The sequence below is a fragment of the Leptonotus elevatus genome, chromosome 2 (genome assembly GCF_054856555.1).
Source record: "Leptonotus elevatus isolate MCC_2025b chromosome 2, RoL_Lele_1.0, whole genome shotgun sequence".
NCBI lineage: Eukaryota > Metazoa > Chordata > Actinopteri > Syngnathiformes > Syngnathidae > Leptonotus > Leptonotus elevatus.
The window spans coordinates 36,422,426-36,436,879 of NC_141240.1; the positions used below are offsets into that span (position 1 = coordinate 36,422,426).

At 35.8% G+C, this 14,454-nt stretch overlaps 1 protein-coding gene across 9 annotated transcripts in view; it reads left to right on the plus strand.

Moving 5' to 3' along the window:
* LOC147179826 (cyclin-dependent kinase 17-like) overlaps positions 1-14,454 on the plus strand; it is a 60,487-nt gene that overhangs the window by 15,065 nt on the left and 30,968 nt on the right. The window contains exon 1 of one of the 9 annotated variants that reach the window (XM_086067256.1): positions 12,223-12,945. The exons of the other annotated variants lie outside the window; for them this stretch is intronic. Coding sequence (XP_085923382.1) covers positions 12,780-12,945 — 166 coding nt within the window. The 5' untranslated portion in view covers positions 12,223-12,779. Of the gene's footprint in view, positions 1-12,222; positions 12,946-14,454 lie in introns of those variants that run through there. 9 annotated transcript variants of the gene reach the window in all.

Below are 14,454 nucleotides of genomic sequence, written 5' to 3' on the forward strand. Positions count from 1 at the left end.
GAAATATCAATCGTTTTAAGGGCTATAACACTGCAGCAGGGATGCTATTCATTAGCCAGGCTGTGGCTTTTCCCAATGTGCATTAGCATTAAGCTAGCGAACATTACCTGTAAAGAAATTTCATGTGGTGGTTTTAAATACACATGCAATTTTCTTTGTTTTAGGTTTGTGAACAAACTGGGATTTGCAAGAAACAACTTGAAGCCTCTTAGAAATGAAAAATGTATTACTATTGGATTTGGCCAAACTGCTAACTTGTTGTATCTCAAGTATTTGCTTGCAAGTCGGTTAAAAAAATGGATGGAATGACAGACCTAAAAAAATGATTGTTTGTTTCACTTCCATTGGGTCACTTGCGCCTTTCATACGCAAGGCAAGTCAATATGCTCCATGCAAAACAAAAATCAACATTTAACTCATTCACTGCCATTGACGGCTATAGACGTCAAAAATTAATTTGAACTATTTCTATTAGTTTCGCATTTTTTTCCACTTTTGTTAACAAGAGTATGAAAACCTAGATTTTTTTAATTGTACATTTAGAACAGATATAAAATGTGTGATTAATCGTGAGTTAACTATTGAAGTCATGTGATTAATTACAATTAAAAAATTTAATCGCCTGTCGCCCCTAATTTTTAATAATCTTTTATTTTTATGAATTTATGGCTGTGAATGAGTCAAAAGCATTTATAAACATAATAACAGCTAAAGGTATTCAAAGGCAAAGCAAAGAGAATGAAAGTATCTTATTAAAATGATTAAAAAAACATAAACACAGTAAAGTTTCAATTTATTTTCTAATTAAAATGCCAGTTTTGCCGTTTCCGGGTTTGGTTTTGTTGTTTGGCCATCCAGTGTTTGCTGTGAATGTGGAAAGATAAAACTGTAATGACCTTAATCCAACATACACAAACACATGCTCACAGCTCACACAAACCCTTTTTTTCCCCCCTCTCCCTTTTGTAATGGAACCTGCGGTTTGTTCTTTGGTAGCAGTAGAATGAGCAAATCGAAGGAGGGAAAAGAGGATTTGGAAATGGTGAGAAGGGAACTGATTTACATGCCTTAAAGCAATAAAGAAGAGGGGATGAGGAGTGCAGATGAGGATGGAAGGGCATGAGTGGTATCAGAGCATTCCGTCTGCAGTGGAGTCATATTAGCTGTATTCTGTGTTTCCCCCGAGTCCTTGGCTAAGTGAGCTGCACACTGACTGCAACAATGTTCCTTTTATCCAAAGTAGTTTTGTGCAAGCAGATATTGTGCCAATGAATAGAACGATTCCTGTAAGGAAATAGGTGGAAGTTACTGAGTTGGTTTCATGGTTTTAACTCATTCACTGCCATTGACGGCTATAGACGTCAAAAATTCATTTGAACTATTTCTATTAGTTTCACATTTTCCCCACTTTTGTTAACAAGAGTATGAAAACCTAGATTTATTTTTATTGTACATTTAGAACAGATATACAATGTGATTAGTCATGAGTTAACTATTGAAGTCATGCGATTAATTACAATTAAAAAAATTAATCGTCTGATGCTTCTAATTTTTTAACAATATTTTATTTTTTGTTTAATTATTTAATTATTTAAACTCAAGATTAATCACAAATGTTATATATGTTCTAAACATACAATAAAAAAATTCATACTCTTGTTAACAAAAGTGGGAAAAAAATGTAAAACTAATAGAAATAGTTCAAATGAATTTTTGACGTCTATATCCAGCAATGGCAGTGAATGAGTTAATAGCATTTTTTTTTTGTTCTCATTGAGCAATTTTTTAATGCCTTCTTGGTAATCCAAATGGAATTTTATTTGTATATCTTTTTTGCCAATCCGATCAGACATCATGTATGTACGTTAGGGGTGGGAATCTTTGAATGTCTCATGATTCGATTCAATTCAGATTTTTTGGGTATGCAATTCGATTCACAATCAATTTTCGATTAGAACGATTTTTTTATTCAGAACGATTTGATTGACAATGATTTTTGCTTTAATTTATAGATGTGCAAGGAATTGTAATGCTCTACTCCAGTCTGACTTGCTAATGCTAATTAGTGCATACTTTTATCACTTAAAAGAACGGCTCCACGCTGCAAAAAAACAACAACTTTTTATTGGAATAACTTGATCATGACTTTTTCCTTCTACTCTCTAATGTGGCTACAACTTAACAGTGTATTAGACCGCGTGGAACCACACTGCCCCTCAGTGGCCAAACCGCGTACAACACGAACAGCGCTCCCAATAAAGGCACACACAGACAAAGGCAAGACCGTATAAAATAATTTAAATAAAATCGAATTTGGGACATTTAAAATCGATTCTGAATCGTACTAAATGACAATCGCGATTCTTATGAGAATCGATTTTTTTTTTGGTACACCCCTAATGTACATACCGTACGCTTCACTCGGAATAGCGAGGCCTGAATAGCCAGAATTGCCTGTCTGTCTTGGCATTAATGTGCAGTGACGTCGTTTATGCTCATAAAAATGGCGGCTACCAACCAGAGATGGTCTACGATGGAAAAGTCTGTTTTCAAATACATGTAACTTGTTTTTCTCAAGCTGCTGCTTTAATAAGTTTAAAAGCAATCAAGACTGATGTGCTAAATAGATGACTTAATAAATCACATCATTATTACAGCAATCATGTCACACAGCTGTAAAAAAAGGCTGTTCTGATCTTCAATTGGAATGATTTCAATCGGAACGACAACAAGGTCTCCATGTAAACCCAGCTAATGATAACAACTTAAATTGTGCCAAAGTTATGTTGATCGAACCTATTTAAAGAGCAAATGGTGGCCCACTGAAATACATTTCTTGCTTATTGTTAGACACAAACTACTTCATAGCAACCATAAGATTTTGACAACTACTCATTAAACCTGTTACACTCTTGCCTTTATAAATGTATAATAACGCTAAAGACATGCAGTTGTTCTGAATTGCAAATTCATGCACACTTCAGAAATAACGCCATCTTTTTTCTTTTTTTTTGCTGTTTGCTATTATATGAATACAAAATGGCTGCCACATGCTGACACTTCAGATTACAGATCCCTCTGGTGTATTGCATCAACATAATGAGGTTCCCTACTCGTGGCAAAGTCAGATAGATGGACCATTTGTAAAACAACCAATGAAAGCAACCCTTAACGCACTAAGATGCATTTGTGTTAGTTTTCATTGAAAAGTAATCTAAAATCTTGTATATCCCCAAAAACGTAAGCATCTTCAGAAAACGCTACAAATCGTCGTGACATTTCATTTGGGACACATACGGGTAGGGGTGTGAATTGCCTATTACGTGGCGATTCGATCCGTATCACGATTCATAGGTCACGATTCGATTCGATGCCGATTAATCCCGATAAATTCATTATTGCGTTTTTTTTCTTTTTCTTTCTTTTTTTTAAACTCAAACTTAGAAAATACTAATCAGTAAACTTCTGAAACTTCAGGCTTATAACGGAGCTACTGTGTTTAACAAACAGGTTGCAGAATGTTTCATGTTTGAACCCCTACATAATGTTAAAGACATTAAAAGTGTGAAAAATATTTAGAACGTTTTTCTTTCTTCTTAGAAACAATTATAACTGTTTGAATTAGGGGTGTTAAAAAAAATTGATTCTGCAATATATCGCGATGTTACAGTGCACATTTCTCGAATCGATTCAATATGCGGCCGAATCGATTTTTAAACATCAATTTTTTATGGGAATATTCAACAAAACGTCTTACTTAGGGTTAAGGTTCATACTTTAAGCATGGAACAATGTTCTATTAAAGGAACATTAAGCCTTAATGTTTTATTTCAGGGCTGTTCAAACATGAAACAGACTGCAACCTGTTTGCTAAATACAGTAGCTCAGTTATAAGTCTGAAGTTTCAGATAAATAAATAGAATTTTCATACAAATCTTACAGTGTACATGTACAAGTTTACTGATTAGTATTTTCTAAATTTGAGTCAAAAAATAAAGAAAAAGAGAAAAATCGCAATAATCAATTTATAGATTTGTATCAGGATTAATCGGCATCGAATCGAATTGTCACTTATGAATCGTGATCGAATCGCCAGGCACTACGCAATTCACACCCCTAGTTCGAATCATAATAACTTTCAATAATTTAAACACTTGATGATCTTTACCAATATTGATAAAAATGTATGAAAATGACCCAACTGCTTTGATTGTTTTAGTATGTACAGACAAATACATTTGAAGGTTTACATTTTAAACATAAGCATTCAAACAGTTTTTCCAGTAAAAGCACATTCAATGTAATTTAAAAAAACAACAATAATTTCAAATGTAATTATAAAAAAAAAAAATACATGCACAAATTGAGAATTGAACAGAGGCATCTGTAAGCGCTGAACAATTGTGCACCAGTTGACGTCATTCTGTGAAATCAGCAAAGCCGAGGATCGCGTACGATGCGGTAGCCAGAACTAATGGTACTCTATTATTTAAACTGAAACAAGATGTGTGTTTGTGTGTGTGTGTGTGTGTGTGTGTCCACTGGCTGTTCTCGCTGACTCACTTTGCCATTCGGCAGTCAGAGCACGTCGCAGCCTTTCAGAGCGACACGATGATGCAATTTCACTCGCTGCACTAACGACATGTCCGTCCTCCTTCAGTCATTTGCTAACTTGCTCTGTATGAGTATTAACTCATTCGCTGCCATTGAGGGCTATAGATGTCGACAAGTCATTTCAACTATTTTCTGTTTAACATTTTTATCCACTTTTGTTAACAATAGGATGAAAACCTAGAAAAAATTGTTTTATTGTTCATTTAGAACAGATATAAAATTTGCGATTAATCACGAGTTAACTATTGAAGTCATGCGATTAATGACAGTAAAAAAATAATAATCGCCTGACACGATTTAAAAAAAAAAGATTATAAAAAATCTGGGGCGTCAGGCGATTACATTTTTTTATCGTAATTAATCGCATGACTTCACTAGTTAACTCACAATTAATCACACATTTTGCATCTGTTCTAAATGTACAATTAAAAAAATCTAGGTTTTCATACTCTTGTTAACAAAAGTGAGGGGAAAAAAATGTAAACTAATGGAAATGGTTCAAATGAATTTTTGACATCTATAGCCATCAATGGAAGCGAATTAGTTAATTGAAATACACTTACGTAAATGGGCTACACCGAGGGGTTAAAGCTTTTTATTGTATGTTTGCTGTCGTTTTGGCCAGCAGCCAGAGTGCTTGTAATGGCTTTACGATTTATTTGTTGGTAAATGGGCCGAACCTCAAGTGCCTACACTGCAAATTAGTTAACCCTACGCTCTGTTTGACTGAAAAAAAAAAGCTTAACTCATTCACTGCCATCGACGGCTATAGACGTCAAAAAGTCATTTGTACTATTTCTATTAGCTTAACATTTTTTTCCGTATTTGCTTACAAGAGTATGAAAACCTATACTTTTTTATTGTAAATTTAGAACAGATATAAATTTTTTGATTAAATGTTAGTTAACTAGTGAAGTCATGTGATTATTTACAATTTAAAAAAATATTTTATCGCCTGACGCCCCTAATAACAATTTTTTTTGAATCGTAATTAATTGCATGACTTCAATAGTTGATCACAAATTTTATATCTGTTATAAATATAACATTTTTTCTAGGTTTCCATAAAAAATTTAATGAAATGAAAAAATGTTAAACTAATAGAAATAGTTCACATGAATTTTTTACGTTTATAGTCGTCAATGGCGCAGTGAATGAGTTAATATTAAAACTGCCTGAAAATTTCAAATGTGACGCAATGTCTTCTCTCCCTCCTCCCTTCACAGAATGTCGTTGATTTCCGTATGGTCCAGTCTTTAAATGCCTTTTCACTTCCAGATGAAAGTAGAAATGCAACGCCCACGTCACTCGCAGTCGACATCGTGACCTCGCCTTTGCGTAGGATTTAGTGCATTAACAATGCATTAACGTCTGTCTTTATTTCCCGGCACACGTTTGCTTGCACTAACACTGTACACTGCAGACTGGCCTCAGCTTTTTCCTTTGCGCTTTTTATTAAGACCAGCAAATGTTTGTGATGTAATCAACATTTTTCTCAAGTGGTAATTATTTGGAGTTATGCAAAAAAATAAAAATAAAAAACCCTTAACCAATCAAAGTAAGATGAGTTTTTCTGCAAAGAGAAGCAATTTTGCTTGAATTAATTTATTTAGCAGCTGAATAATAGGGACAAGGAAATTAATTATGGATATCGTCCAACCAATATTACTTCTTCCTCAAAGCTCGAGTAAACAACATTCCTTGTTGACAACATGTACGTTAAATGCATGCTGGTTAAGGAATATACATCAACATTTCATCATGCTTCACAGGGGAAAATGACATCAAACAGTAACAATGGGACAATGTTGCAAAAGCCTTAAAAATTACAAAATGAAAGCTGGCACAAACGTATGAGTGGGTAACAAAAAAATACATTTTCATTTATTTTTATACCCCTGCCATTCACATTTCACCTTTACTCGTGGAAATACTGTTTAACTCATTCACTGCCATTGACGGCTATAGACGTCAAAAATGAATTTGAACTATTAGTTTCACATTTTTTTCCACTTTTGTTAACAAGAGTATGAAAGCCTAGATTTTTTTTTATTGTACATATAGAACAGATATACAATTTGTGATTAATCGTGAGTTAACTAGTGAAGTCATGTGATTAATTACAATTAAAAAGTGTAATCGCCAGATGCCCCAATTAAAAAGAAATTAAAAAATTGTAATTAATCGATTAATTACAAATTTTATATCTGTTATAAATGCACAGTAAACAAATTCTAGGTTTTCATACTCTTGTTAACAAAAGTGGAAAAAAATGTGAAACTAATATAGTTCAAATTAATTTTAGACGTCTATAGCCGTCAATGGCAGTGAATGAGTTAATAAACAGCATACTGTATAAATAATGCAAATGTTTAGTGTAGTCACTCAATTAGCCACATAAATGTTCCCTGTCCCCGCTAAACACAATATTTCTGCCTTATATAACAACTTAATCTCTTAAGATTCTTGACCTTGTTCACTTCCAACAATAGTATTAGTTGCTACACCACATCATAATCTTGAAGGAACAATTGAAAAATGTCTGACTCATTATGCTGGTTTGATACCCTGTTCTTGAGGGCTGAAACAAAATGGCAACTGCATGACCATTTCAGTGACTTTTTACCTGTTACAAGGCAGATGTGACTGTTATTGCACGATCGTGTGTGAAGAAGATCAGCAGTGACAATAAGGCAGTAACCTTGCACTCTCCAGCGTGTGACTAAAAAGTGGATTCTCCAGAAATGCCAGGTCATTTTAAGCAGGAATATTGTGGATTTGTCGAAAACCGGCAGTAAAACAGCGATCTGAACGCTTGTCGAAAAACTAGTTGTCAAACGATTAATTTTTTTAACTCATTCACTGCCATTGACGGTTATATACGTTTAAAAAAAACATTTGAACTATTTCTGTAAAATCTACTTTTGTTAACTAGAGTATGAAAACCTAGATTTTTTAAATTGTACATTTAGAACAGACATAAAATTTGTGATTAATTGTGAGTTAACTATTGAAGTCGTGCGATTAATTACGAGTAAAAAATTTAATCGCCTGACGCCCCTAAGTTTTTAAATAATCATCTCGTCAGGCAATTACATTTTTTTAATTGTAATGAATCGCATGACTTCTCTAGTTAACTCACAATTAATCACACATTTTATATCTGTTCTAAATGTACATTTTCATACTCTTGTTAACTAAAGTGAAAAAAATTAAACTAATAGAAATAGTTCAAATTAATTTTTGACGTTTATAGCCGAAATATGATTAATCGCTTAATAAAAAAGGCTTTTTATTTAAAAAAAAATCCCGCCAAATTTGAAGAGCACCGGTTATATGTTAATTCTCTTGACATTTAATGTTATGAGGACGTCCTCCACATTTTTTGATCCACTGCTCACGCACATCCTCTTTTTCTAATCAGATAAATTACCTGCATAATTGCAAATGGAAAAAAAATGACCCCATTATTTTTGACATGAACAAATATTTGAAATGTGATACGCAAACATTCATTAAATGCTTTACTTTAATGCATGTAATGATGTTCATTGCTCAAATACAACCAGTGCTACCTTAAATGTAGCCATCCGCTGTCACGCGAAAGGATAGTCCATGGTCAAAATTAATAGTGCGATTAATCTGCGTTGATTCATGATTAATGCAATATTGTTTTGTGAATAATTAATCAGTTAACACTTTGACAGCACTATTAAAAAACTAAATAAGTAGGCCTATATACAGCAGCCTGTAATCCCCCCTTGAAGGAGTGTCGTAAATATGATTAGAAAATACATCATTTGAAAAAGCTTTTGAAGATATCTTCTGAAAAGTATCGTAACAGAGAGGCTCGTATTGCTGAATTGCATCAGGGACCATGCACATATGGAACTAATGGCTTACAGCAGACCATCTCGAGCCAGTGATTTAAATAATAAGATTCCACAGCTGCAGAGGTAATTAATAGTGTAAATTCACCCCCCCCAGCCCTGTAAGCCACTTTCAGCATGCTTGTGTTCCACTGGGATGATATGCTCTTTGATTTTTTTTTAAAGATCATCTCTCTTGTCTGGAGGCGAGTTGTGGTATTTATTGTTAAAAAAGAAAAACAATACAGTCTGCCTCACAGTAAAAAGCTACTAACCCGGTTTTAATCTCGTCTCTGACTTTTCTGTGTCAAGTTTGCACTCCCGGCATTCTGATTTCCTCACACCTTCCAAGAACATGCACGGTGAGGTCATTGAAGACTGGGAATTGCATATAAGTGTGACTGGTATGTCCAGTGTGATATACTTTGTAGATAAATGACCACAGTGAAGTAATGTGTCGAGGTTTTAATGCGGAGCAAAAAAAAAAAACAGCTTTGACTTGGTGGTGGTGTCAATGACCTTTAAACACTCTGTGGCTCAAGGATGCAGAACTGTGCATCACTGTCTGTCACTATACTGTAAATGTTTTTCATCACCAGTGGTTGGAAATAACAAACTGTAAATACTTTGTTTCTGTACTCAAGTACTGGCAGATTTGAAAGGTACCTGTACTTTGCTAATTGAGTATTTATTTTTGGTGATGACTTTGAGTTACTTGAAAATAGATACAGTGGGACCTCGGAGTTTGAACGTCTCGGAACTCGTACAAATCGGACTTCAACCAAAAAATCGGAGTAAAAAATGCCTCGGAGTTTGAACTCATTTTCGGAGTTCGAACACCCAAGCAAAGCAAGCTAAGCCGAACGTACCTTGAAAACGTGTAGCCGAGCGAAGCCGAACAATGCCGAATGATCATATCGTGAATACTCCTGGACGTGCTCAATACTCGCGAGTGCATTTTGATTTTTCCATGAAAATTTTCTTCTCCATGGGCCAAAAGAAGGACAACCGTGCCAGTGGCGGCAAAGAAAAACATACGGTGCCACACACCAAAGTGGAATTAGGAAGGAGATGATTGCGCCGTTGTAACTACCGTGACTACTTCTGTAAATACTGGCACGAGGACCCCCCTTAGCTGTTCAACAATGTGCCTGACGTTAACGCAGCAAACTCAAACACAAACTCAGCACTAATGCCATCACACCACAACAAAAAAGGTAAGGTATTTTTATTGTTTAAATACTGTACTGTACTGTAAATGTAAAAAAAAACATGAATATAAATTAAAATAGGAATTTTCTGTGTTTGGAGCTTGGGAACGGATTAGTTGCATTTACATTATTTTCTATGGGAACAAATGTTTCGGAGGTTGAACAATTCGGACTTTGAACACTTCGCAGGAACGAATTATGTTCAAAATCCGAGGTACCACTGTATATTGTATGTACTTTCTGCACTTTAATATGCCAAAATTGGCTTGTTATTAACTGAGGAGAGATAAAGTAACTGTATTTAGATTTTGATTGATTGACTGATTTGGATATTGGGGACTTGGAGGAACATCTACCACAGTACCAGGGAGCTGTACTATTTATTTGTGTGTATATTTTCGTTAAGTTATCAAGATGGTTGTAAATAACTGAAAGTAAAACATAATTTTTACTTGTGTATTTGATTAAGTTTGTAATTTTACTGCTACCGGTCTTTTTTAAAAAAATTATTATTATTATTTTTTTTAACTGTCTGCACTTAAGTAGAGAGCGTGACTAGATAGAGATGGGAACAACATTTATCTCTAGCTACTAAATCACTCAAATCATTTCATTAAAAGGATCCCTTCTAAAGATTTGTTCACATAATCATTCACTGATTAGTTACACAGTTCCTGATTAATTCTTAAAGTTCACATTCACTCTGTTGCATGGTTACTGAGGGACCATAGTACAAAGTCTTGGCATTCATCAAACAGTTTAAATCAGGAAATGCAGTGGGATTTAAAAACAAACATTACATTAAAAAAGTCATGTAAAAATGGTTTTAAATGTTTATGTTAGTTTTTTTTGTGGATCACCTTATTAGCCGTTAGCTTAGCGGAACGGATGTCAATGAAAGTGCATACCTATGAGGAGGCGGAAGTGGCCTAGTGGTAGAGTGTCCGCCCTGAGACTGGGAGGTTGTAGGTTCGATCCCCGGCCGGGTCATACTGTAAAAAAAAATGCCTCCTTGCTTGTCACTCAGTATTAAGGGTTGGAATTGGGCAGTTAGATTACCAAAGGAAACCCGAGCACAGTCCCTGCTGCTGCTCACCGCATCCCACAGGGATGGGTCAAATGCGGTGAACGAATTTCACCCGACAATCTGTGGTACTTTAACTTTACTCGGGGCAGAATCAGTGGGTGTCGTTATTTACTGAGTGCTAATGTTGTTCATTTGCAGTGAACGACTTAAGTCATGTTCAGTCCTTCCCCCTACCTGCATCGTTCAATAAGATGATTAAGAGTAGCACTTACTACTTATCTGGTGGTTGGTTAAAAAAAAAACAAAAAAACCCAGCTCTTACAATTGACCCAAATGTGTCAATTTAGCTATGTTAAATGTCCCATCACAATCAAAAGGCTGAATTTGGTGTTAGTAGCACAAAGTAAATAGTAAAAGTGCGTTAAAAAGTACAATACTGTCATAGAATACAATTATATACACTCTAAAAAACAATTAGTTCCAAAATAACCCAAAATGGGTCAAGAATGGACCAACGCAACTGTTTGAGTTAATAACCTGCAAAGCCACCCCATTTTATGATTCATTTCATGACTTATTTATTTGACTCAACTTTTTGGGTTAATTGAATAACCCGATTAAATTGAGTCAAAAATTAATCGGCCTAAATTTTCCACAAGTAACCCAATTTTGGCTTGTTTTATGGGCTATTCCTGTGACCCAACTTTTTAGGTTGATTAAAACTCATTTGATCCCAAAAAATGTATAAATATGTTCTATTTTAAATATTACCATGCAAGTTGTAGTATTACTATTATGAGGCCAAGCTAGTTTTCTGATATAGCAGTATTTCCTTATTTTTTTTAATGAAGAGAGTATTGAAAACCTGGCGAGCAAATTATGCAATCAATTCATACCTCACTGTCATGTTCTAACCAGACATAGAATAGAATCTTTACTTTGATGCTCACTCTCGCAAAAAACAAGCTCTTAATTTAATGGCGTCCCATTATCCTTTATATTATAACAATCCCGTGTTTGCTCATTGTTTGAATTCTCTGCCATGCCGTTGTTACAAGGGTCACACAGTATCTGTATGCATAGTGGAACATGTCTAGGTGTGTGTACGTGCATGCCCATTGATAATGGATTGCGCTTCAGGTCTATTGGGGGAAGATTAGAAGAGAACGATCAAAGTGGAAAGAAGATAAAATGCTTTAAATTCCTGCACTGCAAAGATAATTCAAAGAGAAGGTGAATAAAACAATGATGAAGAGGTGCTGCAATAAAGAGGCTGATCATGCAAGAAAAAAAATAAAAAGCTTGTTCCCCTTGAACGGGGGCAGGACGGTTTGTGGACCCAGACTGATGGGAAAGGAGAGGGGTTGAGATAGACGGGCGGAGGAAAAAAAAAGAGAGAGAGAGAGAGAGACAAAGATTGGTATCACTGGAGAGGGAGGAGGGTATTGGCAAGGTGAAGGGAGGGAGCGGGACGAATAACAATACTGAAAGCACCGATAGAGCGCCAGAGGCGAGGAGGGAGACATCGAGCGAGGGGAGTGGAAAGAGGGAGAGGCTGAATCGAGTGCTGCGATGAATAGAAGAGGACCATGCAGAGGAACGTGACAGAGAGGGAGGAAGAAGAGCGGGACATGGCGATGGTGCAAACGATAAAGCCACATGGGGGGCGAAGAGAGAAGAGTTAAGACACAAGAAAGTCTCTCTGCAAGATGACTTGGCAGTTTGGAGGGAAAATCACCTGTCATGTTTGTTGCGCTGATGTTTTTTTTTGGACTGTCTGCAGCATTTCGACTGCTTGTACTGTTTGACCTTCCTTAGTCAGCAAGCAGAGTGACTGCGGAGAAAAGGAGGGAAGCATAAAAGGGAGTGTCAACGGGTGCAACTAGTAAAGTGGAGTAGTAGCTGAAGGAGTTGTTGCATCGCTTTATCTTACCTTCTTCACTACATACTTCACCTGGAAGTACTAAGCAGATTGAAAATTGCAATTGGGAGACTATTGGACACCAAGATTTTTGGGTAGGACATTCATTTTGAAAAAAAAAAAAAAAAAGAAGAGCAATGGATGTGCCAGGCAACCCCAAAGGGTGTCCTGCAAGCGGTCCTCGGGTGGAAGACCCTCGGATGGTGGAGGTTCGAATGGGGGAGAGAGAGCCACCATTGAGGATGTCACCCTTTCGTATGCTCCGTGTGCTTGACTCATGCCGTCCTCCGGGAAGCCGGATTGGTGAGTCGTCTTCGCTTCTATTATTGATTTGCTCTCTTCCAATGGAAGGATGATGATTGGATGAACACAGTTCTAGGAATTTCTTATTTGAAATGTTTATTGCAGGCTTGTACGGAAGCAGGGAACTGCCAATGTAGAGTAAACACTTTTGACTGGCAAGTACGTTCAAACGTTTGTGAGTATGTTCAAATGTATTAAATATGTTGGAATGTACTCGTAAATATGTTCAAACATACTCAAAAGTACGTTTGGACATACTCGCAATTCGCGAATACGTTCAAACATACTTGCAAATACGTTCAAATGTACTTGTAGGCTAAATGCTACAAACAATACATATTTTTCCCCATAATGCCACGAGGTATTACTTGCACATGTTTGAGTGCAAAAAACACGTATTTTTAAGCATTTGAGCCACATTATACCAATACGTTCGAAAAATAAGTGATATTATTATACGTAACTTTTATTATTTATTATTACCGTATGCCTGCAGTGCATGATTTAGGTTCGGAAATATGGGGAAATATGCTATTTTTGTAGCATTTAGCCGACAAGCACCTTCAAACGTATGCGAGTATGTTCAAATGTATTTGCGAGTATACGGTATGTTGGAACGTACTCACAAGTACGTTTGAACGTATTTAAATATGTTTCATTGTATTTAAATACGTTCAAATGTACTCACAAATACGTTTGAACGTACGTATTTAAAGGATAACTCAACACTAAATCAAATTTTTTTTTGCTGATTAACTGTATAAACTGGTGTCTATAAATGCTGTCTACATGTCCTAATCATTACTTTGACATTTTAGTGCATGTTTGTTGAAAGCTTAACTCTTTTACCGCCAAAAACGTTTAATGACGCATACTAAAATCCAAATGAATGCCGCCAAAAACGTTAATTGACGTTTACTACGGGGTTTTTTTCACAATGGGCAGTGGAACTGCCTAGTGAATGGGCTTGTGAAACTAACTATGGCCAGCAGATGGCAGCATATTATCTCTTTTTAATGGGCTCCCGGTAGTATGAAATTACAATGAAACATGACGAATCTGATAAAATAGAACGTTTTCAAGGATGATCAAATGAATGATCAAAGCGTTTGTCACATTATATCTAATTCACAGAATGTCACTAAACAAAAAATATTCGTGTCAAAGTCACTGATGTGCAGAAAATGTATCCTTTCACAAAAAGCTAGTTTTCTCCTTATCGTTTAAATTTTCACTCAATGTCACTCAAATGACCTATTTTCAAACGTGATTACTAAAGATCAGAATAAGATTTTTTTTTCTAATGAAAGAATGGAACGTGATCTTTCATGTGGTACCCACCATGTTTATGTGGTCAGAGCACACAATATTCTGTTTGCCTTGAAAGATGAGTGAAAATGCTCAAAATCGGCTGGCACTGTCCGGGTCGTTTTTCTGGATAACGTGTGGCAGCAAAAGAGTTAAATTTGGGGCAAAAACCGTGTGTTTGGTGCCATCTTCAGGTAACAC